This window comes from Epinephelus moara, chromosome 6, assembly GCF_006386435.1.
Source record: "Epinephelus moara isolate mb chromosome 6, YSFRI_EMoa_1.0, whole genome shotgun sequence".
NCBI lineage: Eukaryota > Metazoa > Chordata > Actinopteri > Perciformes > Serranidae > Epinephelus > Epinephelus moara.
In genome coordinates this window covers 23,511,838-23,538,855 of record NC_065511.1, presented here as the reverse complement: position 1 = coordinate 23,538,855, position 27,018 = coordinate 23,511,838, and the positions used below count along the sequence as shown (strand labels likewise).

General features: G+C 42.7%; 1 protein-coding gene across 1 annotated transcript; it reads left to right on the top strand.

Moving 5' to 3' along the window:
* Window positions 1–80: 80 nt before the first annotated feature.
* Window positions 81–26,084, top strand: mindy3 (MINDY lysine 48 deubiquitinase 3). Its single transcript, XM_050046233.1, has 16 exons — window positions 81–232; window positions 696–1,033; window positions 1,372–1,451; window positions 1,875–1,935; window positions 2,034–2,258; window positions 2,444–2,495; window positions 3,260–3,374; window positions 3,657–3,730; window positions 3,864–3,943; window positions 4,161–4,231; window positions 5,950–6,030; window positions 16,512–16,584; window positions 18,609–18,681; window positions 22,800–22,887; window positions 23,759–23,830; window positions 25,021–26,084. The coding sequence occupies exons 2-16, from the start codon at window positions 940–942 to the stop codon at window positions 25,168–25,170; spliced, it is 1,389 nt and encodes a 462-aa protein (XP_049902190.1). The 5' UTR covers window positions 81–232; window positions 696–939; the 3' UTR covers window positions 25,171–26,084.
* Window positions 26,085–27,018: the final 934 nt, after the last annotated feature.

The window sequence follows — 27,018 nt, the reverse complement described above, 5'->3', positions numbered from 1 at the left end:
GTCATGATTGACAAGTCTCTCGACCAATGAGATACCGCGTTGAAGCTGTGCCCCTTGACGCATCTGGAACTTTCTTGATTTCAACCAATGGGCAGTCACGTCAAATGTACGCACCGTTTTTTTCTTTACAATTCTGTTGTAAATAAACGAATGACAGAGACGCTGTTGATAGTGAAATTGCTACCAAAATATATAATAAATACGGAATCCCAATACTCGACTGTCTAACAAGGTAAATAAGCTTTAACGTTATCGAACTAATGGCATACAGTATGAATTCATACAACGGTTATCGGCATCGCTGTGCCGTAAGTAGTGACTGAATGACAAAGCAATGAAAGATTAGCTGCTAGTAGTGATGCTAATGCTAACTGGTGACATTACCAGTCCAACTCAGCTCTTAATACATTTCACTGACACAGTTTTTTCTAAACAGTTTAATAAGGTAACAACGCCGCCACAGAAAAAGCTAACCGTTACCACACTGTTAGTACTAACCATCCGGTGTAACTATTTGACGTTAACGCTACGGTTAGCCTTCTCGTATGTTAATTATACGAGCGAGTCTGTGGCATTACACTGATGTACAAACTACCATTGTCGCCTTAGATATGCAATGAAGTTATCTGTGCTAAAAATTGTGCTCCCTTATAAGCAGTGACATTAGCGTATGCCTTTGTCCCATTACTTTGCAGGCTAGTGTGGCTACGTTGATGTCACTCCTACCCGCCAGTTTGCTGCCAGCCACTAAGAGAAGACTGTGTCGTGCAACACAGGTAGCTTGTGGCCAATGCCACAGGCTCGACCTGCAGAGAGAAGTGGACTATCATCCTCGGAAAGGGCTTGCAAGTTGGCCTCAACAGACCTCTCTTTCCCCTTTTGGCTGTTGGGACTGAAGAAGGAGTGCCTGTGGACTCACCAGCAGTAAAAAAAATTGTCATGTCGGAGTTAAATAAAGAGGTGGTGGATCTGGTTTGGGGGAGACCCTCCAGTGGAGGAGTGTCTGCCTCTATCTTCCGTAGATGGACCCAAGGTATAATGCTTTGTTTCAGTATGATGATACGAATGAGAAGGTTTTTGCAGAGCAGGGTTTTCATCCATGTGCAGTGGGGAGCCAAGTGTATCCAGGTTTTAATTCTAACAAAGATTACAGCAGGTGATTTCTTTTGTTGGGTCATCCTCTCTAGCTGAAGTTCAGATAAGCAGTAAAATATCATGCTGTTGTGTATGAGGTTAGAATGGTCATAATCTGGACCATTAATGTGAGCATGCAAGAACCTGTGGAGCTCTAATGTGTGAGAGTTGAAGTGTCTAAAATGCTTTTTATTTCTATGAATTTTTAAGGTTGTTTTGTCCATGTCTTTACCACAGGATTTGTTTTTTGTGAGAATGAGCAGACGGCACTGGAGCAGTTTGAAGGAGGGCCGTGTGCTGTCATTGCACCTGTCCAGGTATGGTCTAGTTCAACCTCTTTGCAGTATTATCAGAGCTCAGTCTCAATTTCCTTTATATTCCCTAACTATTGAGCCCCCAAAGACCTCATTAAGAACATTCTCAGCAGGTGGAAGGGCTTAAAATTATATTGTGAAGAATTAGTCTGCAACAGCGCACTATCTCACTAGTAGACCTTCCACAAGATCACTTGGGGATTTTACAGTGAGCTAGCTTTTAAACATGGTAGACTGACTTGGAATCAGCATCTTAGGGTCTTATAGGTATATACATTGGTGGCAATGCTTATTTGACAGATACAGGGTTGATCATATATAACAAAATGTCTTAAAAGTATGTGAATATGGACAAGCAAGTGTAGCATATCGCACCATAGAATGTTTTCCTGCAAATTTAGAGACTGAAATTGTGTTTCTTTGCAGGCTTTCCTCTTAAAGAACATTCTCTTCAACAGAGAAAGTCCCAACTGGAGACAGATGACAGGTATATTCTCCACAGAAAAGTCCAAACCATTGTTTTTCCTGTTGTTCATGTCGTTGTAGGGCTTGTTAAATCATGCATCTTTTATGTTTGTCTGTTAGAGGAGGAACAGAAAACAGCCCTGTGTTCCACACTGAGTGAAATCTTGGAGTCAGCCTGCTCCAGTCCCTCCACAGGGTTGTGCCTGGTGACTTGGGCCAAGGGACAAAGCCCTCATACCAGCACACATACTAACACACAGACACAGACACAGACACAGTCACAGTCGCAAACGCAGGACATGCCAGCACCAGAGAGCAGCCAGCCCCCACAGGAACAGCAACCCAGTGAGTCCTACGTCTGTCACATACAGAATGACAGTGCACAAACAAATGCTCACTTTTTCGCCCAAGCCTCATCTTAACCTTTAATAGCAAAATTAGTAACTTTTAACGATGAACGTTTTAACAGTGTGGACTTTTTCTGTGACATGCTCCAATACTACAGTGTGTGTATGTTTTCTTGTGCGTAGCTGCTTTGGCTGCCGAGGACCTTGGCTTTGAGCGATTTCACAGTGTTCTCCAGTAAGTGGCACTTAATATTCTCACTGCAGATAACACCTTGCATCTTTACACTCATGACTGTCTCTTCCTCAAGGCAGATAATCCTGACATTAGATAATACTGTGGGTTTCTGGAGGGATTACCTCACAAATCCTTGTTTTGGCAATTGCCAATATGGAGTACTGAGATAGAGAACTACATATTTCTCTGAAGATAGTGTTAGTGGAGGCGAGGGGAGGGGTGCTATTTGATTCATCTAGCCTGCAAGGATTGGCTTTCACATTGAATTAGCTATTTCACTCTGCTCACAAGTTGCTGACTCAGCACTTTTCACTGATTGCCTAATAAAAAAAAACTACCTCTCACTACCTTTCTTACACACATACTGTCTGTCACACACGCACAAACTAAGTGTATGCACAACTGCATTTGCCAGAGGAATATTGAAATTTCATCACACACTATACTGGCAGCTGAGACCACAGTCAGCAAAAAAGCAGTGCTGACTCACAGTGAAGAAGTGCATGCTAACTAAGACGGACAACCTCACTAGCAAGCTTCCAGGGTGGAGCAAAAGGAGGCAGTGGCTCCACATAGACAATATCACATTTTTCTTTGCCCTCTGTTGCTTTTAATTGATTTCTTCCTTAGTGTGAAAGTTATCTTAACCAACCTGGGGGTATAAATACAATTAATACATCAGTCTTATTGATCCTAAAACCAAACTAATGTTTTGTCTTTTGAGTGTTTCATTAATCAACCTGACGTTTGTTCCCCACCTGCAGTAAGCGGACCGTAATGTCAGTGTCTGGTCTCAGAGAGGAGGTGTTGTCTCTTTACCACACCTGGAGGGGGTGCTGTGGAGTTTTGCTTTTCCTCTACTCCGTCATCCTCACCAAGGTAAAAAGAAGAAATAGCTAGATAGAGAAATGGATAGACATTTTGAATACTGATAGGAAGTAATGAGATTGAGGATGTTGTCTCTGATGGTACATATTCATCAAGTAATTTTAATGAGGTGATAAAGAAATGATATTTTTAAAAACCTGAAACACAAGATTTTTTTTTCTATTAATGAGCTTTTAAGGAGTATGTTATATCATTTTAAATAATGTTTTCCTGTGTGTTCTATCTATGTTCAAATACACAAAAATTAAATGCACATTTATCTCTGTTGTGCAGGGCATAGAGAATATAAGAAATGAGATCCAGGACACGATGGAGCCTCTCATAGACCCTGTGCATGGCCACGGCAGGTATAAAAACACTTCTCTTGTAGAGTTATAGATCATTGCAAGGTCATTCTTGTGTGGCAAAGCATACAGGATACAGGATACCTTATAGTTCCTCTGAAACTGCTGATTTCTCCTTTCTTATCGTTCTTTTCAGCCAGAGCCTGGTGAACCTCCTTGTAACTGGCCACGCTGTCTCTAATGTCTGGGATGGAGACAGAGAGTGCTCTGGCATGAGTAAGACCCCCACAAAGTTACTGCATATTCACACAACAGACTCATGTACACGCATCACACTCACAGAGCTCAATTTTGTTGCCCCATACTAAAAACCATATCCACCAGAGGGCAATCATTCTTAAATCCCGCAGCACAAAAGGCACAAATTAATGCCAGTTTGACGCAAGTTAACTTATTTCAATTCTGCTGCTCTTTTTTTCTCCCTGTCTTGTAGAACTGCATGGTATTCATAAACAGGCATCAGTTGGCTTCCTCACGCTCATGGAATCACTACGCTACTGCAAGGTACAGACGCTCAAAGGTTCTTAAAACATGTAAAAGCAAATTGTTCAATAGTTTTATGTCAGATACACAGAGGATTTGTGGATGTTTTTATTTTTTGATTCTATTAATTGATATGAACACCCACTGTACATGCCAAGAGAATACAAATAAACACACAAATGCTGTTAACTTGTGACTGTGTGGGACACAATTCAACGTGTGAACACAAACCTCAGTGAGAGCTCCCGTGTGAAAATATGTGTTCGGACAATTGAGTCCCAACAGACTAACTGTAATCCCTGTCTCGCTCTTTCTCACTACATGTTTATTTTCTGGCACACATTTACCTAAACACAAATTTACCAAAAATAAGTTACAAAGGAGACTTATAAATACATGTGGCATGACACATTTTAGTTATCAAGAAGGAACAACAGGAATCTTGGCTATTTATTTGTTATTGCCAAAATAAGCAAGCCCAGAGAAAGCTGGAGTGAGACATGAACTCTGTAAATAAGCAAAGTAAGCAGCTATAAAAAGTTAATAGCAAGTAGATGATTGCCAAAGAGAGTTGTTAAAAAGTGATTTAAGAGACCAAGTCATATCAAATCAGAAGAGGTCGGCTCATATGTGCACTGTTTATATATTTGATTTATTGTTCCTGTAAGAAAAGTTCAAGCTGCATATGACGAATAGCCAACAACTAATAGGAGAAGAGCCAAGTGAAAATTAGCTGTGTATTGATATTGATAATATACATTTCATTACGTAGTACTATTTGTTAAGGATCCAGAGGAGCAACATGATGCTCATTAGCGGTGGGAATCACAGAGTAACTCACAATGGGATACTATCATGTTGCCTATGATGGCAATGGTACCACGATACAGTGATACTAGATACATTGCAAGACAATCTTCCATGATACATGACGATTCTGTGTAACTGCAGAAGAGAAAATACCCCTTAAAAGGCAAAAAGAAATCAGGAATTATGTATGTATTTACTGCGTTGCTGTGTCCGTTTCACAGAATTTGACAACTGAGATGAAACAATGTGTAAAAAGTACATTAGAGTCTTGGCTTAGTGGCTCATTAACACAGGTGTGGTAGCTTTAGCTGTTTTATGATGAATCAGGTGGCTATACATGTTCATTGTGTTGCCCATTTACATTATTTTCACAAGACAGTTCTTGCAAATCTTATAGTCTTTATTGATATTGTTGGCCCTATCTATGTTGTAAAAGTCAAGGTGGACCTAGACTCTCACTTCAAAAGATGGTGGTGCCTCTATAGTTTGTTTTCCACCACTGTCCAATTCCACACTGCCCGCCATTTCCCCCCGTTATTTTCTTTATCAGTGGAAGTTAGTTAACTCCCATTCACTTTACCCTCATTCATTTCATAAGTACCACCACGAGGAGTCATGAAGTAGTGACTCTGTTAAGTCAAATTGGCAGGGGAATGCATTAAGAGGGCCTGCATGTTTTCATAAAAATATCGATATTTGGCACGAGTTCATTGACGATGTATCCCAAGAGGACGTAATACAATATATTCCCTTGATGACATTTTGTCCCACCCCTACTGTTCACATGCTGTGTCATGTAATCTCTGTTGAATTATTAATGTTCTTCATGAAAAAGACTTAAGTTAACCTTTTAACAATTACTGATAAAAACGACTGAAAATAGACACTCATTCTTTACACATTCCTTTCTGTGTGTGTGTGTGTTTCAGGTCGGGGCATTCCTCAAGTCTCCAAAGTTCCCTATTTGGATCCTTGGCAGTGAAACTCACCTCTCTGTGTTTTTCACCAAGGCAAGTTCAATACACTCATCTATAAGCAACACATATTTCACTCACACAGACACACGGTGTGTAACATAAGCCAAGTCTCCTCAGCAGGTTTGAAAAACCAAAATATGGAATGCGCTTAAAAGATTTAATATAGTGCCGGTCAGATATCAATGTGGGGGGAAAAGAGAGGCTGAAAGAGAGGGGAGGGAGAAATGAGCGCAGGAGATAGTCATATATGGCCAGGGCTGTTTCTTGGCTTTTCACCTATCCAGCATTGAGGGGGGAAGAAAAGCCCTGTTTCCAAAGAAGAACTTAACAAGTGCAGGCACACACACACACACACACACACACACTTTTCATCTTCATGCTCTCTCACTCTCACGAAAACACGATTTTAGTTTCTCAGCCATCTGTGATCAACTAAACAATGTGTAGTTCATAATATATGACCGTGATGTAAACTGCTGAATTTGGACTCCAGTGAGAGCCTCCATTTACAACAGTACCGCTGTCTACCTTCACTGTCAGGTTAATTCCAACAAAATAGATCACACATTTTTCTGTCCTGGCACTTGTTCATAAGATTTTTTTTTTGTCCTGGGAACTAAGAAGCCGCTGAAACAAAACTCAGGAACTAAATCACAAGCAGTTCTTGTAGCATTTTCATGTTCAAGTTTCTACAGCATCTCAACAAATGTTAAAGACTTATAAACAAATGTCATATTTGCTGAAATTGTCTCTATGTTCACACAGCACTAAATGAGACAGATCATCTGTGAAAATATATCATGTTCCTTTGCCTACTCTATTGCCCTGTAGCACTTCTAATGGCCTTACTGCATGTGAAAGAAGAACAACTAATGAGAGCTGAGGAGTCTCTAGCGCAGCTTTCAATCATGTCAATCACGGCTCGTGAACTGTGGTCAAATTGTCAAAGGGTTAGGATTCTAAAGATTCTGTAAGTGCATTGCCTAATTCTCACATCAAATGTTTTCAGAAACACATTATATTGTACAGTTTAGCTGTAAAACAAGGAAGTTGGTCTGGCTGGTGGGAGGTGCTTAGTACTGTGGTGGACTGCATCCAACATGGCAGCCATGTTGGATGCAGTCGACCACATATTACACAAAGTTATTTTCATAAAAGTTACCAACTGTAGCATTAAGAATAGGAAGAGTGGACTATGATTTAAGAGCAACTGCTTAGTTTGAGAAATAATTAAGCACGGAATAAGAAAACACGCTGTTGTTTGACTGGACTTTAGATGAACGTCAGAAAGGAGATGTTAAGAGATAAAAGGAGAGGTTGAAAATACCAAAAAGGCAAGACATTTGACTAGAAAGAAGTGAGGATCTTGCTTCTCAATGTTTTTCTGGGTCATTCTCCATATTAGTACGTAACCACATTGACAACAATCAACAAACAGTTCACCCAGTGTCTGGTTTGTAGGTAGATTAATCGTTTACATGTCAGTAACATTAAACAAAAATCCCATCTCCACCCATATTATAGTACTAACAATGACTTGCAAAGAAGCTGGATGACTACTCTTTAAAAGTTGTTGCTTTCTGGAGGCATGTGTTTGACAAATATGTAACATTCTGAGCTGCAGAATGCACAATTGAGCCATCAGAAAGTACCACATCAAAGTAGCATTTGGGTGCAAGGAATTACGGTCCAGGAAAGAAAACTGGAACCAGGCTCATATGATCAAAATGCATGAAAAATATCTAGACTTCTTAAAAGGGTTCCTGAAAACATCGTACAACATCAACTCAAATATACACAACGCCACAGGGTATATAATCGAATGCACGCCCTTATTGAGGTCAACCTTGCTGTTGTAACTTTGAGAGAAACTTTACCTCTTGAGTAGAAGTTTGAATCGTCAGATCGCTGTGCCAGTTGGGATGTGTGTGTATACATGTGCACACACTCATCCAGTTTGCACTCAAACAAGCATGTTTATCATCTCTATCGGTGAACATGTAACATGATACATTGCTGTAGCCCGAGCAGTAAAGCTGGCAGGTTTGGTTGTAGCAAATCGATTCTCCCTGCTGTTGTGAAAATGGCACCAGAGAGGCAGAAAAATCCCGGGCAATCATCTCCATCATAACGCCACACCCTTAATATACCATTGATTAAAAGCTCAGTTACATGCATTACGCTCAGGCCTGCTAGGCGAGTGGATCATGTGTTGGCTCAGTGAAGAACCAAAGTCGTCATGCATGTACTGATGACTTACCGATTGCTACAACTCCCCCGGCACTAGTGACATGTTCACATATACACACCACACACACACACATTCCAGAGCACAGGGAACCTAATCCTGATTAGCATTAGTGTTGTGTGCGTATGTGTGTGTGGTTTCAGGTGGATGGCTTCCTGTAGGGAATGTGATTCCAGAGTTCCCATCTGGATCCATTTGTCCCACTGGAGACTGGGAACACTCTTGAACACACACACGCATGCATATGTAGTGACGTATATGGCTGACGCTACACTTAGCCGCCTTTACAACTTTGAGCCCAAGCTGAAGGGGGAAGACTTGGGGCAAGGGCGCTCTGCTGGCAGAACGCACTCAGTGTGACCCTGTCCTCCTTGAAAGGAAATCTTTTTCTGTTTGGAGCTAATTTGAAGCACACTGCGATTTCCCAGGCTTGGTGATACAAAAATACACGCTACCTGGTTATGTAGCTTTTAGCTCCGATATGGAGCCATCACCACAAAAGCAGAAAACCTGATCCCCGCCTCTGATGTGTCAGCGGCTCCTTCTGTCTGCCATTGGGGACGGGTGTGTATTCCCCCGGGCCACTGTCAGTGTGTGACTGTGGCTTTCAGACCATCAGCTTAATAGCATTAGTGTTTTTATCTAATCTACCTACACAAAGGCCATTCCACCATCTCTGATCCCTACCCACAACACCCCCCGCACTCTGTGTCCTTGGTTGTATTAATGTGTGTGTGTGCATGTGAGAAAGAAGCTGAGTGTGTATAATGGCATGTAATGGGATCTGTTTTTGGACAAGAGTTTCTGAGACGCCAGAGGAAGGAGAAAAAGGAAGAAAGACAGACAGAGAGTGAAGGAGAAGAGGGATGGGTGATGTATGAGACACATCGTGCAGTATATTAAAAAAAAAAAGAATCTTTCTTCCTTCCTGTTCCTCCTCTTGTCTTTGAAGTAACTATTCACTCCAGTGTGCAGTAGGTTGCTTGCCCAAGTGAAGGATTCCCTTGTGCACCTCAGCTAACCTCTTCAGATTATTGGTCCCTCATGGGAAGGAAAGAGGAAGAAAGGAAGTAGAAAGGAAGGATGCACTTTAAAGAGTGGTGCAGTGGTCACTCGGGAAAGGGGGGGTCCTCCTGTGACATTTCTCATCACTCTTTCCTCTCCTCTCACTGAGTGATGAGGTTCACAGGCTGTATCTCTGCTTCTCAAGGGAGTTACATGTGTGTGTTTTGTGTGTGTATGTGTACAGTAGTTGTGTTCAGGGTCAGTGATTTACTAGGAGACAGAGCAGCCGCTGTGGCGCTTTGTGTCCCTTAAGACTCCAGCGCCTGTCTGCAGAATGTCCTTCATGGACTGGTTAGGAGCAGGAACTTATAACACAAGTTAATGTGGGTCACTTTCCTTCAGTGAGGCTTTATCGGCAAAACCACAGTAAAATTACGATATTGCCAATATGGCAGGGTTATTATCGTTGAAAATAATTATAGTAACATTAGAAATATTTGGGTAATAAAATAAACCTTTTTTCCAGAGCTTTTTACTCCATCCTGCAACCTTCCTCTGTCATTAGAAGTTGTTTAGGGGTCGAAAGACGTTTTCGGACGAAACAGTTCTGGGGACTCCCTGAGAGGAACTGCCCACTGGGGAGCATCCCTAAAACCTACATACCCTCAGGGCCTTTTTTTTTTTTTTCATTTTGCATTTGCGCCACCAATAACAACACTGAATTGCTGTACTATAAGCTGCCAGCCAAGCAGTTGATATAGCAACATCACCAGTCAAAATCATGTTGTATTTCCACCGTCATATATTTGCTCAGTAAAGCCTGGACTTCACTTTTGGTCCATTTGTCCATGTTTTATTCCATTTTTTACATTACAAGCTTTTGTTTGTGTTTTGCGTTGTTTATACAGCTAACAGCAGCGTTCCCATGGTCCTGGAAAACCTGGAAAAGTCATAGAATTAGTAAAAATCCTTGAGAGTTTTGGAAAAGGCATGGCATTTTATTGTGTGGTATAAAACTAATTGTTAGAGCAATCTCCTGTGGATAACCTTCTATATAATGCGACATAAGATTTGTAGCTGTTGATGTAATGTAGCTCTGCTTTGCGTAGCTATGCGTCAATTGTTAACTACTTGTTTACCATCACATACATTTCTTCATTTTCTCCCCAAGTTCGGTCTCTTCCTCCATGTATGCCAGCTAGCTTGAATTATGTCTAAATAGTTTGAGTCTGATACATTTCAATAACACCAGGCAAGTGGGGCAAGAAAAATAATGTTGTGACAACGTGATTTAACATGTAGGGTCACGAATCCCAAAGTTTCTATACTTAAGCCCCATAGTTTTAAATTGTACAGCATTTTTGAGATCACGCAGTTACCCACAACAGGATAAGCGGCAACGGAAAATGAGTGAATGCTCTGAAAGCAGATTGTGGTAGTTCAGCAGAACAGACCTTTTCTTTTTTCAATCAAAATAACCAACCATCCAAAAAAGCTACTGTATTTATTTAGTATTTTCTGGCAAAGTTATGAATTTATTTTATTTTTGTCTTGTAAATTCATGACTTTAATCTTGGAAATTTTGAGTTTTTTCTCAGAATATTACCCCCTTCCCCCAGCTTCTTATACACCATTGTATGCCCCCCCAGTGTACTGAAATGAAGTTTGTGCTTTCTGTTAAAGAGGATTATTTTCTGTCCTTAGTATGATCAGAGGGTGCGGGCCACACATAAATGCAAAACAACAAAGCGGTGTACATTAACAGTCATTAATAATCTCTGACAGGTCAGACCATGGGCCATTGTCGTAGGATGAAAAGCTGTCTATGTCGGTGTGTGTGTGCTGCATTATTCTCCCTTTTCCCCTGTGTGTCGTTCTCTGTTATAGGACCCATCATTACGCTATATAACTATCCTCTGGTGTCGCCTCTCTTTTATGGCGAGACACAGTCTTTCTCATCCAAGACAGCTCCATAAATCACAGCTTTGTCCTGTCTGTCACACCTGAAACACATACACACACACACACACAAACATACAGTAGATCCTGCAGACACTCCTTATGTAGCGAGAGAGATAGGTTTTCCAAGGTTTTCTGTACTCCAAATCACACGGGACACAGGCTAGTTGAGGTGAACAAAACAAACACACATACAAGCACACATACACTCTGTATAACAAGCCCTCACACACAGACTCCCTCCTCAGTTTCCTCCTTAGGCTGTCATGTAGTGAGGCTGTCGCTGCCTGCTAGGAACAAGGCAGGAGACACTGTCCGAGACCTCTGCTTTGTTGTCTTGAAACCGATCCCTTCAGACGCACTCTATGGCCACTCAGAGCCTCTCAGCATGCACAATAGCTCTTTGGCTGGACCGGAGGGAAAGAAAGAGTAACTCTAGTAAAGTACTATGCCTACCTGTCTTTCCTGAAGTACCTACCTGCATGAGGAGATAAAGGACAAAGAAGGGAAGTAAGAATGGAGGAAAAAGTCAAGGGTTACAGGGAAGGAAATACTCCAAAAGTAGAGTAGCTACTTAGCACGGGAAAGGCAGGTAAAAAGGGGTAGAGCTGAGCAATAGAAACAACAGAGGAAAGAGGCCTACTGGGGATGAGTTGTCAACCTATGAGGCTTGACTTTACTCTGTTTACTTTTGGTACTGGGTCCTTTTCTCTGTTTCATTTTTCTTCGCACCCCGCATCGGAAATGTGGCCCAGTGAGGAGAGAGCAACAGAAGTGCAGATGGCTAGAGGTGAATGTCCAGGCAGTGGCCAGTAGAGTCCCCCGAAAAACACACAAACGATATAGAGGTTACATACAGAGCTTGGTTCTTTATCTAGCAGGGTGTGATGCAGGAAATCTGGTCCAATGATAAGAAAACCAGGCTCACACACACAAACACACACTGTATAGTGCAGACAGTACAGTGCAGATTTAATCGGGACAACGGGACAAGTCTGGATGTGTCAGTATTCGTGACTAAACTGCAAAGACACACAAACACCCCTGCTTACACCAAAGCATTTTATGGTCATTTGAAATTGTTGGCTCTTAAACAAGACATCTTTGATGCCAGCAAATGTATTCTTGTTTTACTCAGAGCAAATGGTCTGCATTACTTTGTGTATTTAAGTCATCGGGGTGGTGCATGTGTTGTTCTTGCTTTGTTCCTATGTAGGGTAGCTTGTTGTTGCTCTGTTAAGGGGGTCAAGGGTTTGTGCAAAAAAAAAAGTAAGACTGTGGGGATTGGAATGTGCTCCTTGATTTCATAAGGCACACTTACAAAGGACCTGGCATCAGTGCAAAAGTGTGAGTGTGCGTCATTGTACTGCATCTCTGCAGGAGTATGAATATCTGCACACATCCAGAGAACAGCACGGCAGCTTGTATTCGGGTATAAGCAAACAAATTTCGGCAGGGGACAGGTCTAATTATTGCACAGATTCTCTCTCTTACACAGACACAGTCATACAGTCACTTACACACACACTGTGGAGAGGAAAGAAATGCAGAGACACAAAAACACACACTTGCACACACACCTTCCCTGCGGAGTGTGTTAGCTCCATGACATGTTTTCCAACTCAGCAGCATCTTCCTCGGGCCTCTAATAAAACACACATCAAAGAGAGCCAGGCAGACCTGTCATCACACATGTGATCACGTAATTCCTGTTCCCATTATGTGCGTCTGTGTGTTTGTGTATGATCTTATGCTCCTGTGACTCACTGTCTTTTTCATGTGTTCATTAGCCTAATGTTCGCATGTATAGTTCAGCAGTAATGGTATGTTTTGTGTTGTTTTGTCTGCTGAAGACCACTTACAAGTGTTCCGGTGGAGCGTTGACATATTGTAACTGTGGTATTACCTGGTGATTTACGCAGACTGTGTCCATCCTGCTCTGGAAGACAATAAACCGTGTTAGTCGAGCCGTGCTTCATGAGACACACTGGACTTACAGGGGTTGTATACGGCAGCCTAAGATCGATTAAGCTTCTCATCACTTTGGGAAGAGATATGTGTTTTTGTAGTTAAGGTATGCTGTTTATAAATGTAATATAAGTAATGGTCTAGCTACAGTTCATGTTTTAAGACACACACATTCATATTTAGAATGCAGTCAACCACTAAGACGCTTTTTTTTTTTTTAGCACTTAATTCCTCCTGGGACAGCAAAATGACCCTTGTCCACCCCTGTAAGTGAAACACAGACATATCTGGCTAATGACAAATCTACCGTCAGATTTATGTAGCCTGTAATGTTAACACACCAGGACCCTGCTACACTCTGTGTGACAGAACTGCGTGTGAGCGCGTGTTCGCCGGCCTGTGCGTGTTTTCCTTTGCATCTGAAGAGCCGGCAGCTGGGAGTCATCTCTTGTCGATGTGTCCCCCCTAAACCCCTCTCTCCCCCGTTCTGTCTCCCTCTTCCCCCGAGTAAGACCCTGAACACGGTAATAAGTGGACCATGAAACCTTAAGCAGTCTGCGTGGATCAGAGGCTCAAGCTTTAATAAAGGCCAGCTAAAGGAGATGAGCAGGGATCACTTACTCTCCAAAAACATAGTGTGTTTGTCCAGCGCTTCGTTGTCATAAATACACTCCCTCCCTCACTCATCAGGAAGAACAGTGAGAACCCTCTGACTCTCGCCTACACACTTTGCATGAGTGTGTGTGTCTGTGTGACAGCTTAGGCTGAAAAGCCATCTTTTTGAGAGGTATCTTATTTCATCCTCATCCCTGCGATCTCCTCTAAATAAATGGTTGAATGGTTATATCATGCAGTATATTTGTAAGGATCTCTGACACTTGCACTCCTTATCATTGTTTGCTTACATTGTTGATTATCTAAACAGATTATTATCCAGCTGTTTAACTTACTGTGAGCTCTGGACAAGATCTGACAGTAAGTTTAGAGATGTCAGATAATGCTTAAAAATGTAGGAGAGGGCATGAGAAAACGCTCCCATGTGATCTGTGACAGGTCTGTGGGTTTAGAGAGTTAAAGTTACGATGTGTAATTTACATGGTTGTTTATTAGCAAATATAAACTATTGCTTTCATAAATATATATTTACTAAAGTGTAATGCAGTTCACATACAAATGGAAGCTTTCTCGTAGGCTTAGAATGATTTCTCTATATATATACACAGGTAGGGCGCGGTATGCTGGAGGCTGCGCTCTTGCGTCGCCATATTTGAATACAGTGGCCGAAAGGGATATACACGCTTCGCCTTTTGCGTTTACCTAGAACTTGCCGTCACTAGAGACAGAAGGTGAAGCTCAATCCGGGACGCTTCTGCATGAACCTGCTTTGTACTTTTATGATTCTGTCGCACTTTAAATGGAGGACCACACATATGTTTTGCCCCGTAAGAGGGAAGCCACGCCACCAAATAAAAGAAAAAGATCAGATAAGCGAGGACGGGACAAAACGCGAATGAATATCAGCGTTGCTTATTCCAGGTGGAAAGAACTCCTGTGGAAGAACACTCTGGAGACGCATGTATCATAATAGTACCAACCTATATTTGCCGCACTGTGCCGTGACTATCACATAAACGTGTTATTTTAGCATTACTGTGCTAATGTTTGCTTGTGTTACCAAAACAATTAGAAATAAAACACTCCTAACATAACGTTATATCTCACAGATAACCTATATGTCACTGGTAAGCTATAACACATTGTAGCGTCCGCCAGGACGTGTGGAAAGGATGACGCAGTTATTCGGCAAACCACCGTTTATTACTGAACAGTACAGGTTACTGTTGACCGTAACTACACCAAAACAACCAACAAACAAGAACTTAGCTGTAACTCCAACTGTGCACTCCTGCTCTCTCCTCCAGCTCGCTCATACACACACCAGCACGTGCACTCACACAGCCCTCATTCCCGTCACACTTGCACCCCGCCCCCCTACCTATACTCATTCAATCCCAAACATGCCATTAACTCACAGAACATTGACATTATAACAGAACATTTACTGCAGGGTCACTACAATATCGTAACATGGTTTAGATTCCTAAATAAATATTCACCTCATCGCTAGATAGGCCTACTCCTGAAAAACTTGAAAAACTCGTGGATGATGCCATCTCTGTCTGTGCAAGGCTTTTTGTCCTACGAGGCCACCGTCACTTACCCAACGGGAGGGGTGAGCGAGTGAGCGCAAGTGAGCGCTGCAATCTAGAATTTGACCGCTGATGTCACTGTTACTCATCATTTTTACACACTGAGGCTTTAAGGGTTTTGTATGCTCAAAACAAACATGGCAGTTTTTCATGTGTCTATGGTTTCAGCACAATGAGTCTTACAATTGGGGATTACACATGCACACTTTTGGATAATTTCTCCTCTGTGGCATTCATTTTGCACACTTGAAAAGTGATGGAAGTAGTCGTATAAAAAATGGAAAAGGCCCAGATAATGTTTGACAGATTTTCTGTTTCAAAAGGTTATAAAAATTGTCAAATGCAGACGTTGGATGAATGTGAGCTGAGGGGGTTTTATATGCTGTTACATGATCTGACAAGCATTTTATTTGAAGCATGCTGAGGCCCATAGTGTAGAGAGAACAAGGAAGTGTTCATTTAATCAGCGTCTACATCGCAGGCCAGTCAAAAGGGGCATCGGCCTTTTCTAAATGCACATACACCCCAATTTCTGATCTCCCTGCCAACACTGCTCTTTCTAAATTCCACCAACAAACAAACACTGTAGAGCTCGTCATAAATCACAGGCTGTATATGTAAGACTTGATTTCCTGATTGTGTGTTTGGAGTGAAAACAAGCCGTCTAACTTTATCAGCAGATCAGTTAATAACCCGATGGGTTCCAGTGATTGCGCTGGCCCCACCGATTACACATAGTCACACACACATATGCATGCACAATGTACATTCGCAGAGCATTGCACACTGCTGTAATGGATGATGCTATATGCTGACTGCTCTACTGCAGTGTGTTGTACATTAGTGCTTCTAAACCTTGACAAGAACAATCAAAGTCTGTTAGTTATGAGCAGATCTAGATGGTTCTAATGTTTCGGCACTGATGAAGCCACAATGTGATCTAATTCTTCCTCCCCTCCCTGCTCGATCCGTCTGTTCACTGTCTTACTGCAACACTCTCTTATGTGGCCTCTTTTAGGTCAGATCTCTTGATGATGTCATGCACAATCGCTCGCCTATTTCTCTTCTCTTTCTTCTCCTTCTCATACATTTCTTCCTATATTTCTGTTTCTCCCTCCTTATAGGAGATGTCCCTGGTAGGTCCAGAGTCTCCATCAGAACAGGCAAGGAGGGTCTTCCAGTCATTCGATCCTGAAGGTAATGAGCGAGTATATACTGTATGCGTTATTATTATGTTGTTGCACTCCTGCCCTTCACCCTGTGCACACTAGTTTTTACAGACCAGTATTCGCTCATTAGTGCATCAGCTATCTGAAAATCCTGACACACCGATGAACTGTAATTCATCCAAAAATTCACTCTAATACAGCTACACACACTGATCAAACAATATCCTGGCCCTGTTGTGTTTCTCTTGCCTACTCCCTCATTGAGCAGATGCATTCATAACCTCCACTGCCCTCCTCGCCTCGTCTTTTCTTCTCGTCTCCGTTATTTTCTTCTGCAGGAAGGACGAGGGCCTGTTTCTCTCCTCTCATCTCCGCTGTTGTTGTTTAGGTTGGTGAGATCAGCTCCTCTTACAGCTGAATCAACCGTCCCGCTCTGTCCCTCTCCTCCTCACTTTCCCATGCCTCCTGTATTGTCACTTCCAGGTGGCTGGGGTAAAAGGCGAGGGAAAGGAAACAGAGGGTGACATAAAGTCAGTAGAAAGTTAAAGAGAGGACATACCATTGTGTCAGATGAAGTCTGCAGCATTCATTTGTGTCGCCTCAAGATTACAGGGTGGGGTGTTTGCGTGTGTTCATGAGCACTTAGACACAAAAAGAGAATTCAAATGAAGCATTTAGTCCAAGCAGCTGTTGTATAATGCTTTTCTTCTGAGACGAGAGAGAAGAGGGAGAGATACAGAACATGAGCATGTTAACATCACACACTTAGAGCTACACATGTTGCAAGAGTGTTCAGCTGAGGACCTGTCGTAACGAGTACCTTCATATTTATGTGTTTTTATTGTGAAATGAAGTGTGCTGTGCTCTGTCGCCATAAACAACATTATTCACAATCAGGCTCACTGGAGCAACATGCTGATTTGTAGAGATCTGCGTGTGTGGTGCGAAACACTGTAGTGAGATGAAACCTACCAGCTGAAAGCGGCCTCGCCTGCTCCAACAAGTTCGACAACAAAATATGTAAACTTAACTGTCTGTCATCTTTTTTCTTTTCCTTGTTCTTCATCTGTCTTTTCCTGTTGCACCAAATACAGCTTTGCATATTCTCAAATCCACTTCTCCCATCATCTGCCAGGATATTCTGCAAGCCATATGGTCTTTTCTCACACACACTTGTGCAAATACACACATGCATGGGCCACAGTAGGTGCATCTACACACATAAAAGCACATTTATGCACACATGCAAAGAGGATGTACTCTACATGGTGCATATACATTTGCGCACCGCAGTGTATAGACACATGGCGTTGCCAGCAGCACACTAAAAGGCCCATAAATCTGTCTGTGTCACATGTAGAGTCAGCACAGCTCCCTGTGTTGTGGAAAAGGGGCGCCAGACGCATTCACATGCACTACAGTGACTCACCACACATACACACGCAGCAACCAACTGTCTCAGGATGTTCTTCAATATATGGTGTTTGTCATTGTCTCTGTGTAAAGTGTGTGTGTGTGTCTGTGCTGGCTGCCAGACTGTCAATTGTCACTCTGCGAAAATAACATCTGGCATTGAGAAGGGTGAGATTGAGTTGCTTGAGAGCGGACAAGCAGAGTGCTTGTCAGTTAATCTCCACAACACACTAGGGGTTTATGTATGTATCTAAACAAGAGGCCACACAGGCTCACATGCTGAGGTTTAAAGGAGACAAATCGGTAAGTGCCCAGACGCACAGAAATACTCTTTGGGGCAAAAACACATGTTAGTGTTTAAAGCTTCTCCTCTCAGGTAAAGCAATCATCACGGCCATGGAATGTAGGTCAGAGAGAAAGGACAAGGTGTGTGTGAGCATGTGTGTGAGATATTTTTTTTCGTTTAGTTGTGTCAGTTGAGTTCATTCCCCAGGGCCAATGATGTAAATACTTCTTGTGCCATATATGTAGGTGAAGGCTTCCCCTGGTTTTTAACTGAAGCCTGTATTTTATGTTCTGTGCGGGGTCAGCCAGTGCATCAGCCCCACTTTATGTCTCTTCCTCTCCCTCTCTCTCTAGATAATGGCTTCATCCCAGAGTCTCTGCTCGAGGACGTGATGAAAGCCCTTGACCTTGTCTCAGAGCCCGAGTAGTAAGTGCTTGCATGTTTAAGGCTTTATGTTTGTGTGTGAATTTCAGCTTGTGTGTGTGCGGCACCTGTAGAGCTTCTAAAGTTCTAACTCCTAAGTCACGGCCAGGCCAGGTCAGCAGCCCTGCGCTCATGTTTCACTACCAGGCTACTATAAAGTAGGACCAGAGAGAGCCCACTATAAAAGCTGAGGAAGAAAGAAAGACGGAAAGAAAGAAAGTCAGAAACAGAGGCTTAGGAGGAGATCATTAACTGCAGGAAGAAAGATTGTGAGAGGGAGGAAATGCTTTAAAGTGCCGCTTCAAACAGAAGCACGTTCTCATCTGCGGAATAGTAAGCCCTAACGCTGCAGACGTGGGCCTCGGCCAAGTAACTGGACCACTGATTTGCTCCGCAGACCCCCAGATGGGCGATAGATCACAACAACAACATAGCAAACTGGGGGGAGACTCCCAGTGCAAACAGGCAAGTCTCATTCCTTACCACACAATGAGAGAGTTATTGTAGGGATTCCACCATGTGAAAAAGTAGCATCTTTAGTGCTCGGGGAGGGGGGGTGATTAATTTAAGTATCTAGGAGTACTAAATCAAGGTCTTTCATCACTCTTTGAAGATGAGTGCAAACTGTTTTCAGGTTGCCTGTGACATAGTAGTCCTACATATCCCATGACCAATGGCCATCAGCTGCGATCATTTGTGGTAAACAACTTTGTGAACACTGAATGTTCTCAGCAAAAGTCAGGATACAGCTACAGGAATTTACATCTCTTGATCATTTGCTTTGTAGTGTTTAGGATCAAGGTACTCATACTCAAGCCCTTTAAAACATAAATTCTTGTTTATTGTGATTTTCTATGGAATTAAACTTTAAAGTTTGATTTAAATTAAATGCAGATCCACAAAATAGATAGAATGCCTAATGACCATTCTAGTGAACTATCAAATAATCACTCTCTAATGAAATAATTTGCAAACTGAACAGCCAGATGTGCTGCTAATAGCATCGAAACATGAATTAATCAAAAATATTATTATTAATTTCTGTTATGTTAATGTTATGACAGGAATACAAAGATGTGTTCTTACACCCATATAAATCACCGTGGGTATAATTACTGTGTCCACAATGTCACTCTGCCATTTACTATGGAGCAAATCTTGGATATCCAATCATGTCACTCAATGACTATGTTTAAATGCACGTTATTTTTACAAATATGACAATATTTCAGTCAGACAACTCAGGTTTTAAATGTTTATTTTATCAGCAGAACATAGTTACAGTTTGACATCTAGACTCTGGCCTCATTGCTCCCCACAGATATGTTCACATGAGATATTGGGGAGTGATGATTACATATCCTCCCCCCTTAGGCAGAGCCTGCAGGTGGATGCTGGGGGGAACATGGGGCTGAAAGAGCGAGAGGCAGTACTGATGCAAGGCAGCAGCAGCATAGAAAACGAAAGGGAGAGCTGGGAAGATTTTGCAGCTTAAATGGCACCAACTTGGGAGGGTGTGTTGGTTGATGATGTATGACGTGTGTGTATGAATCAGCGCAGCTCGAGTTGAGTGCCTGAACTAGCTCACAGGTGTTGCTCCATTTGATACAGGCCATGTCACCAGCATATTTCGTTTGGATTGTCCGAAATGAGCCTTTTTCTGAATGTAGCATTTTACGATTAAGACGTGGGATTTACCAATATTATTTGGGTTTTAACAGCATTCATTGGACATGTGCACAGTGCATTTGGCATACGCATCTCAATCAAGGTTTTTACGGCAGTTTGCGACATACTGCCTTTTGCCTGTTTACATCAGCTCTGTGCATTGTACACAAACCAACTGGCCAACAGTTTGCAAGGCTGTGGGGTATAGATGCATGCCTTAAGGAAAAGCCCAGATTTCTGGTCAGAAGGGGAAATACACCTACTTTTTAAGCATTATGAAAGACAAGGATATTAACAGGTTTTTGTAAATGCACAATTATTGCAACACCAACCTTTTCAAGAACGTGGTCGAAGGAATGAAAGAGGAGGGCTGTGTTCGTACGGTCAAACAAGTCCGCCACTGATGTAAAACATCGAAACAAATCCTACTGTGATGCAAAGAAGCAAATTGGTTCAGTATTGAGGGAGGCGGATGCAGCCGGCAGCCGCGAGGTAGATATGGGGGCAAATGCGTCCCGTATAAGTTTGCGCATTAAAAGTGCTTTTTTCCGCCACTGACCGGTTCAGATCGCCGGTGTTATCTCTGTAAATAGCAAACTAAGCGTTTCCCTTACCCTTCACTTCCTCTGAGCTGTGTGACGTCATCTCGCGAGAGCTTTGCTTGTTGCCGGAAGAAAACAGAGGAGCCTTGCTGAGCGCCGCTCAGAGTGGCGCTGGTTGTCCCGGAGTACAGTTGAGAGTTTTACTGCATCGATTGAAAACAATGGTTCGTGTTTGTGCTTATCCGAATTGCAAGAACAGGATGTCACGCAACACCCCATACAGCTTTCATAGGCTGCCTTTGTTGGACGGCGAGATGCTAAAGTTGTGGCTAGTTGTGCTACAAATGGATGCTAACACTCCTGTCCAGACACTGCACCTTGCAGACCATCGGGTCTGCAGTGCTCACTTCTCCCAAGATGACTCTAGCCAGCCGAAGAAGAGAAGACATCCAATCCCGAAACACCTCTTCCTCAAGAAAACAGCTGTCCCACGAGTAGAGACAGCTACAGACACAGTGGAGGTAATGTTATATAAACAATGTTCAAAATGCTTAGTATGCTATTTACAGAGATAGCACTGGCGATCTGAACCGGTCAGTGGCGAAAAAAAGCACTTGTAATGCGCAAACTTATACGGGACGCATTTGCCCCCATATCTACCTCGCGGCTGCCAGCTGCATCCGCCTCCCTCAATACTGAACCAATTTTAAAACGAGTTGTACCTATAAATCATACGCACACATACACATGGGGAAATAGGGCCCAGGTTGAAAAATAGCGAAGTTGTCCTTTAAGGCACATTAATCAGAGTTTTCATGGCTGGATGTTAACAGGAATATAAATGAAATATTCATTTTCATCAGCCAGCTGAGTAGGAATACTGTGTTTTTCAGAATAAGGGCAAAAAACTGAATATTTTGTGAATGTAAACGTGACTTTAGTGACATTTTTAAGCATTATTAACAGATTGAAATGCCAGACAATTCTAGCAAATGTAATAGTACAGATTGTTATTCACTGTCTTTGTGTAATTCTTCCAGAAGACAATGCACAGTTACTAATGATAGATATACACTAGTCCATGCAGACATGATGATTAAATAACAACCCACGAGGATAAATTGGACACAACCACTAACTGTGACATGATCAGAAAAGGCTTTTGCTCGCACCACGATCTCGTGTCCAGTCCATTTTTTAAACGATGAAGTCATATCCAGTCATGCAGTAGATGCTGTGCAAACCCACCGCAAACAACCGATTCCCTTGATCCCCGTCGACACAAAACCACTTGTTGATATAAAAACGAGATATTTTATTCACCCCTGAGGAGGTGTTCTCTTCTCCTCACTTCCCTGTAAGGGGAGCAGAAGGTTGACTGACGCTTTTAGGGATTTACAGTGTTGCTCAGTGACACTTCAGCAGGGTCGCTGTCTGCTCTCTATGCTGTCCTGCTTCACATGCTACTTGTAAAAATCGATGGATGAAAAAACATTGCTTTCCCTCTGTGTCTTGGCATAAACTCCATTTCTCTCCTCGCTGCCTTAAAAGGGCAATCGGACCAGATTTTTTTATCACGGTGGAATAATAATAACACTGATCTAACACGCAGGAATGTCTGGAAAGAGGTATATTTAGTTGCACCACGATATTCATGAAAACATGCAGGCACGCACCAAACACGGGTCCATATTGAGTGATGAGCTGATCATAAATTTGACTCGGTTTTCATACACATACAAGACATCGCAGACCATTCCTTTTGTGTTTTTGGACTGAACCAATGGCTCACCCCAAATCCCTTCTCTTTTGACTCACATGTTTTCTCTCTCTGGATTTCTCGATCTGTTTTCCTCTGCTCACTTTTATTTACGTCCTTTCCTGTCCATCTCTGTTTCTGTGCCTTCTCAGTGTCAGTCTGGTGAAGACTAAGCTGGATCCAGAGAGTTTGGGCATAATTCTTTTGGGCCCATTCCTGTTGGAGTTTTTCCCTGATCAGGTACGTGTGTGCGAGCAGAAGTGGACTTCCACCTCAAAGACATACACAAAGCATGACGAATACCTTCCACCAGTCACACAATCCATATCACAGCTAAAACACATGGACAAAGAGTCGTACACACACACACATATGTGTGACACTGATGTCTTTTTCCCAAGCTTATGTGGAGAGCTGTTTTCGCAAATCAAAGGTTTTTATGCCCAAAACATTCCTGTGGTGTCTCATGTGAAATGTATGCGTGTGTTCACCATCATGTGACGTTACTTGCCGAGAAGCTTACACAGAGCGGTAAGACGCTTTTATGAGGCAGAGCAAACGAAGAAGACAGGAGAGGGAGAGATAGAGGGGAACTGTGTTAAAGTGATCAGGGCTTTAGGGACTCACCAGAGGAACGGCCCCGAGCCGCAAAGAAATTATACTACCATTAGCCAACTGGACACACACACTCAGACACATGTGGGATTGGGGTGAGGGTTAGGGTTTCATATATAGGCTTATAAACATAAGAGGCTGGACACGCTCGCAGACAACACACCCTATTAGCATTTTGCACCTTTAGGCCAAAGTCACGGGAAGTGTTTTGGCTCAATGTCATTGTTCGGACGTTTTTCTAGTGTTGGGTGTTTTCTGGTAACTGGAGTTTGGGCTTTGTTTTAGTGCACAAATACACACACACACGTTTAAAATTGAACACATGGGATTTAACATTAAGCTTTGGTTACAGGCAGAGATGTGTCGGTTTGACTTTTCAATTCAAAAATGTTCTGTCTCTGTGGTTCTTTACCTCCAATCTCTGTGAGAACAGTTTGCCCAGAGACTCTTGAACAACATTGCTTTTTTTTCTCTCTGCTCCCCGCCTGTGTTTCAGGATTCAGGAATCCCAGACTCATTTCCCATCTACCACTACAATGGGCTTAAACAGTCCAACCACAACGAGAGGGTAAGACACTATATCATGTACAGGTTTGTCAAAGCAGCTGATGGTGGTGGTTCCTTTTCATATTCTCTCTGTCTCTCAGCTTACTACTGCTCTTCTTTTCCTGTCATCATTTATACACACATGCATGCGCACGCACACACAGTTGGAGACGGCCGACCACTCCAAAATAAACAGTAGCTATTGCGAGCCTAATAGCCTGTCCATCCATCCAAAAACCCTGGCTTAGCCTCCTATTTCTCCAAGTTCTTTCAACACGGAGGCCACTGTCAGCGGCCTCGCTGTGATAAATGTTCAAACACAGGCCTATTAAGGAAGCTTAGGTTGATGGATGATTGTCATTGCGATGTAGTTGGTGGCTGCGCAAAAAGCCTGGTACTCAGGAATATCATTTTCTTCATCTGTCAACTTTGTCTAGTCTGTAAAGCAGATTTTTTTCCATACCACTACCTGAAAATGTAAGAATGGCACCACATGTGTGCCCACACTAAAGCACACGCCTACACACACGCATGCACATGGCAGCAAGGCGCCTATAAGGTTATGATGACGATTCCATTCCCATAGCTCCAGATGGGAATAACAGACCTGCCGGCAGCAGTCCCCTGCAGCTGGTGTGTGAGTGTCTGTTGTATACTTGCATCCATCTATGGCATCTCAGCCCTGACCCCTTCAGAGGAAGTGTGTGAGAAGAGATTGATGGAGTAAAGTGTGTGTTTAGTTACCTCTGCATTAGAGCTTTGATCAAGCCCAGAAAATTCTCATTGTGTTCTTCCTTCTGTTATTTCAATAGTCTGTTGTTGGCTCTGCGTCTCACACTACAGGTTCAGCAGAACAGGCTGTGCCCCTCTGTGTATTTCCGTCTTGGAGTGCACACGCCGGTTTATGAAGATGCATTGCGCAGATGATGTCTTCACTCTCCACAGCATGTTTTGCACATCTCTCCCTCTGCAGGGGAAGCAGAAGCAAACACTGCCAACCAAGTCACCCTGCAGCCTCTCTGTCATTTTCCATCCCTCTTTCATGCACGCGCTCTCTCCCCTGGTTCTCCACTATATTGCTCTGTTGTTCCATCACTCTCCCGGCAAACCCAGCAGGTGGAGTCGGGCCCAACCAGGCTCAGGAAAAGACTTGGAGCTCTACTCTGCATTAACTGTACACTGACCTGCGTGTGTGTGTGTGTGGGTTTTCAGGTAGAGTATGTGGAGGGAACAGCTCTGGTGCTGGGTTTTGAGGACCCCATGGTTCGGACAGACGACACTCCAGTCAAGCGCTGCCTACAGACCAAGTGGCCCTACATCGAGCTGCTGTGGACCACTGACCGCTCCCCGTCACTGAACTAGCACTTACACAGTTTGTGTGTGCCTGTGTACGTGGATGGACCACTACTATTCCACACACCCCTCTCCGGCTTCCCCTCTGCACGCTGACCCTGAAAGGTCAGCAGGTTACAACTATTGGCACACATGCACATAAACAACACAGATGAATGAGAAAAACACAACTGCACACAAGAGACTGAGACACTTTTGTGGACTTAACATACATATAATGCCTGAGATCCATTCTTCCATCCTCACTCACACATTCCACAAAAAATCCAACTCACCTCTCCAGTTCATGCTATTGTCTGTTCATGGCTTGTAATTGACATGCAGGATGTTGATAATTATTTAAGAAAAGTAAAAAAAAAAAATGAATGACTGTTTATTTTTACAGCTCTGCTCTGTGCCGACACCTCTGCTACAGTAAGCAGTAGACAGCTAGAACCTGTTTAGGGAGCAAACTGGTTTGGTTCAGCAGCTCAAGTGTGTCACCGAAACACACGCTGAACCACATGTACAGCCAGTCGACTGTGAAACACTACTGTTAATCCAGCTATAGGACTGTTCGAGGGAAAACCTACCAAAGCCTTCCACATATAAGAACACACACACACACAGACGGACTCACACATACACATACCATCACACTCACTGACAAGCGTTTACAGCGTAAAGGGACCAACCCAGACGCAGAGAACTAGAGATGTGAACACAAGGTTTCTTCAGTGTTTTCATCAAGATGAAGTTGTTTTACGTGCTCTCTGTGTGTGTGTGTGTGTGTGTGTGTGTGTGTGTGTGTGTGTGTGTGTGTGTGTGTGTATGTGTGTGTGTGTGTGTGTGTGTGTGTGTGTGTGTGTTTCATACACCACACTAGGATGTTGGAGAAGTGTTCATGTATTTATTATCACACTCAAAGGTTCTGGAATAAACACTTTTTTGTTCAAATTGTTGTGTGGTTTGGTAGCTTTAAAATCATAGATGTCCGCCTCCGTGTGTCTTTTTCTCATAAATATCCTGATCTCGACAATGGACAGCCTCGGGTTTCAGGATGTCCAAGGTCTATCTGGATCCCCTTAACTCAAAGTCACACACCAACTTGTGTTTTGTGTCCCCAGAGACTCTAAATCAGTGATTCGCTAAATCTCCAAGACACTGATGGAGACTTAAAGGAACATTTCAACCACAAAACGATCATTAGTATATCAGTAACTCACCCCGTGTTACGTTGAAGTCAAGAAGAAAACTTTTTTCTTGCATGCCCCCATGGCTCTACAAAGAATCCATAAACTGACAAAACTGTTGATGAATTAAAGTCAAAGGGGTCCATGTCTCACAACAGTAAAACTATATAATTTACAAACTCACACAACTCGTGCATTATAATCAAAGTCTAATTTGTCCAGTCATGCTCAGTACTTCCCAAACAGAGCTGAACTACAAGTAAAACTTAGCTATGCTTTCTTCAAAGCCAGACTCCATTAACAAAAACAGTAATTTTACCTTTCTAAACACAGGCACTGCTGGTCTACTGCTGCCTCGATCAGTTAATTTGTTTATTATCGTGTGACTTTGATTTTTTTTTTTTAAAAGGTTCGTTCGAATGCACCAAAGTCACACAATAATACAAACATACTACTGATCGAGGCAGCAGTAGACCAGCAGCTCCTGTATTCACCAAGGTAAAACTGCTGTTTTTGTCAATGGAGTCTGGCTTCGAAGAGAGAAAAAAGTAAGTTTCACTTTCAGTTCAGTTTGTTTGAGAAGTATTGAGCATACAGCTGGATGAATGAGATTTGGATTATCATGCTCAAGTTGTTTGGGTTTGTAAACGGTCGCCTATGACTTTAGTTCATTAAGATTTTTTTT

Excerpts from the sequence above, each read along its gene's own strand:
- mindy3 (XM_050046233.1), top strand. The coding sequence starts at position 940 with ATGTCGGAGTTAAATAAAGAGGTGGTGGATCTGGTTTGGGGGAGACCC. Across the intron at positions 16,585-18,608 it reads CCAGTCATTCGATCCTGAAG|ATAATGGCTTCATCCCAGAG; the intron begins GTAATGAGCGAG and ends CTCTCTCTCTAG. Across the intron at positions 23,831-25,020 it reads AGTCCAACCACAACGAGAGG|GTAGAGTATGTGGAGGGAAC; the intron begins GTAAGACACTAT and ends GTGGGTTTTCAG.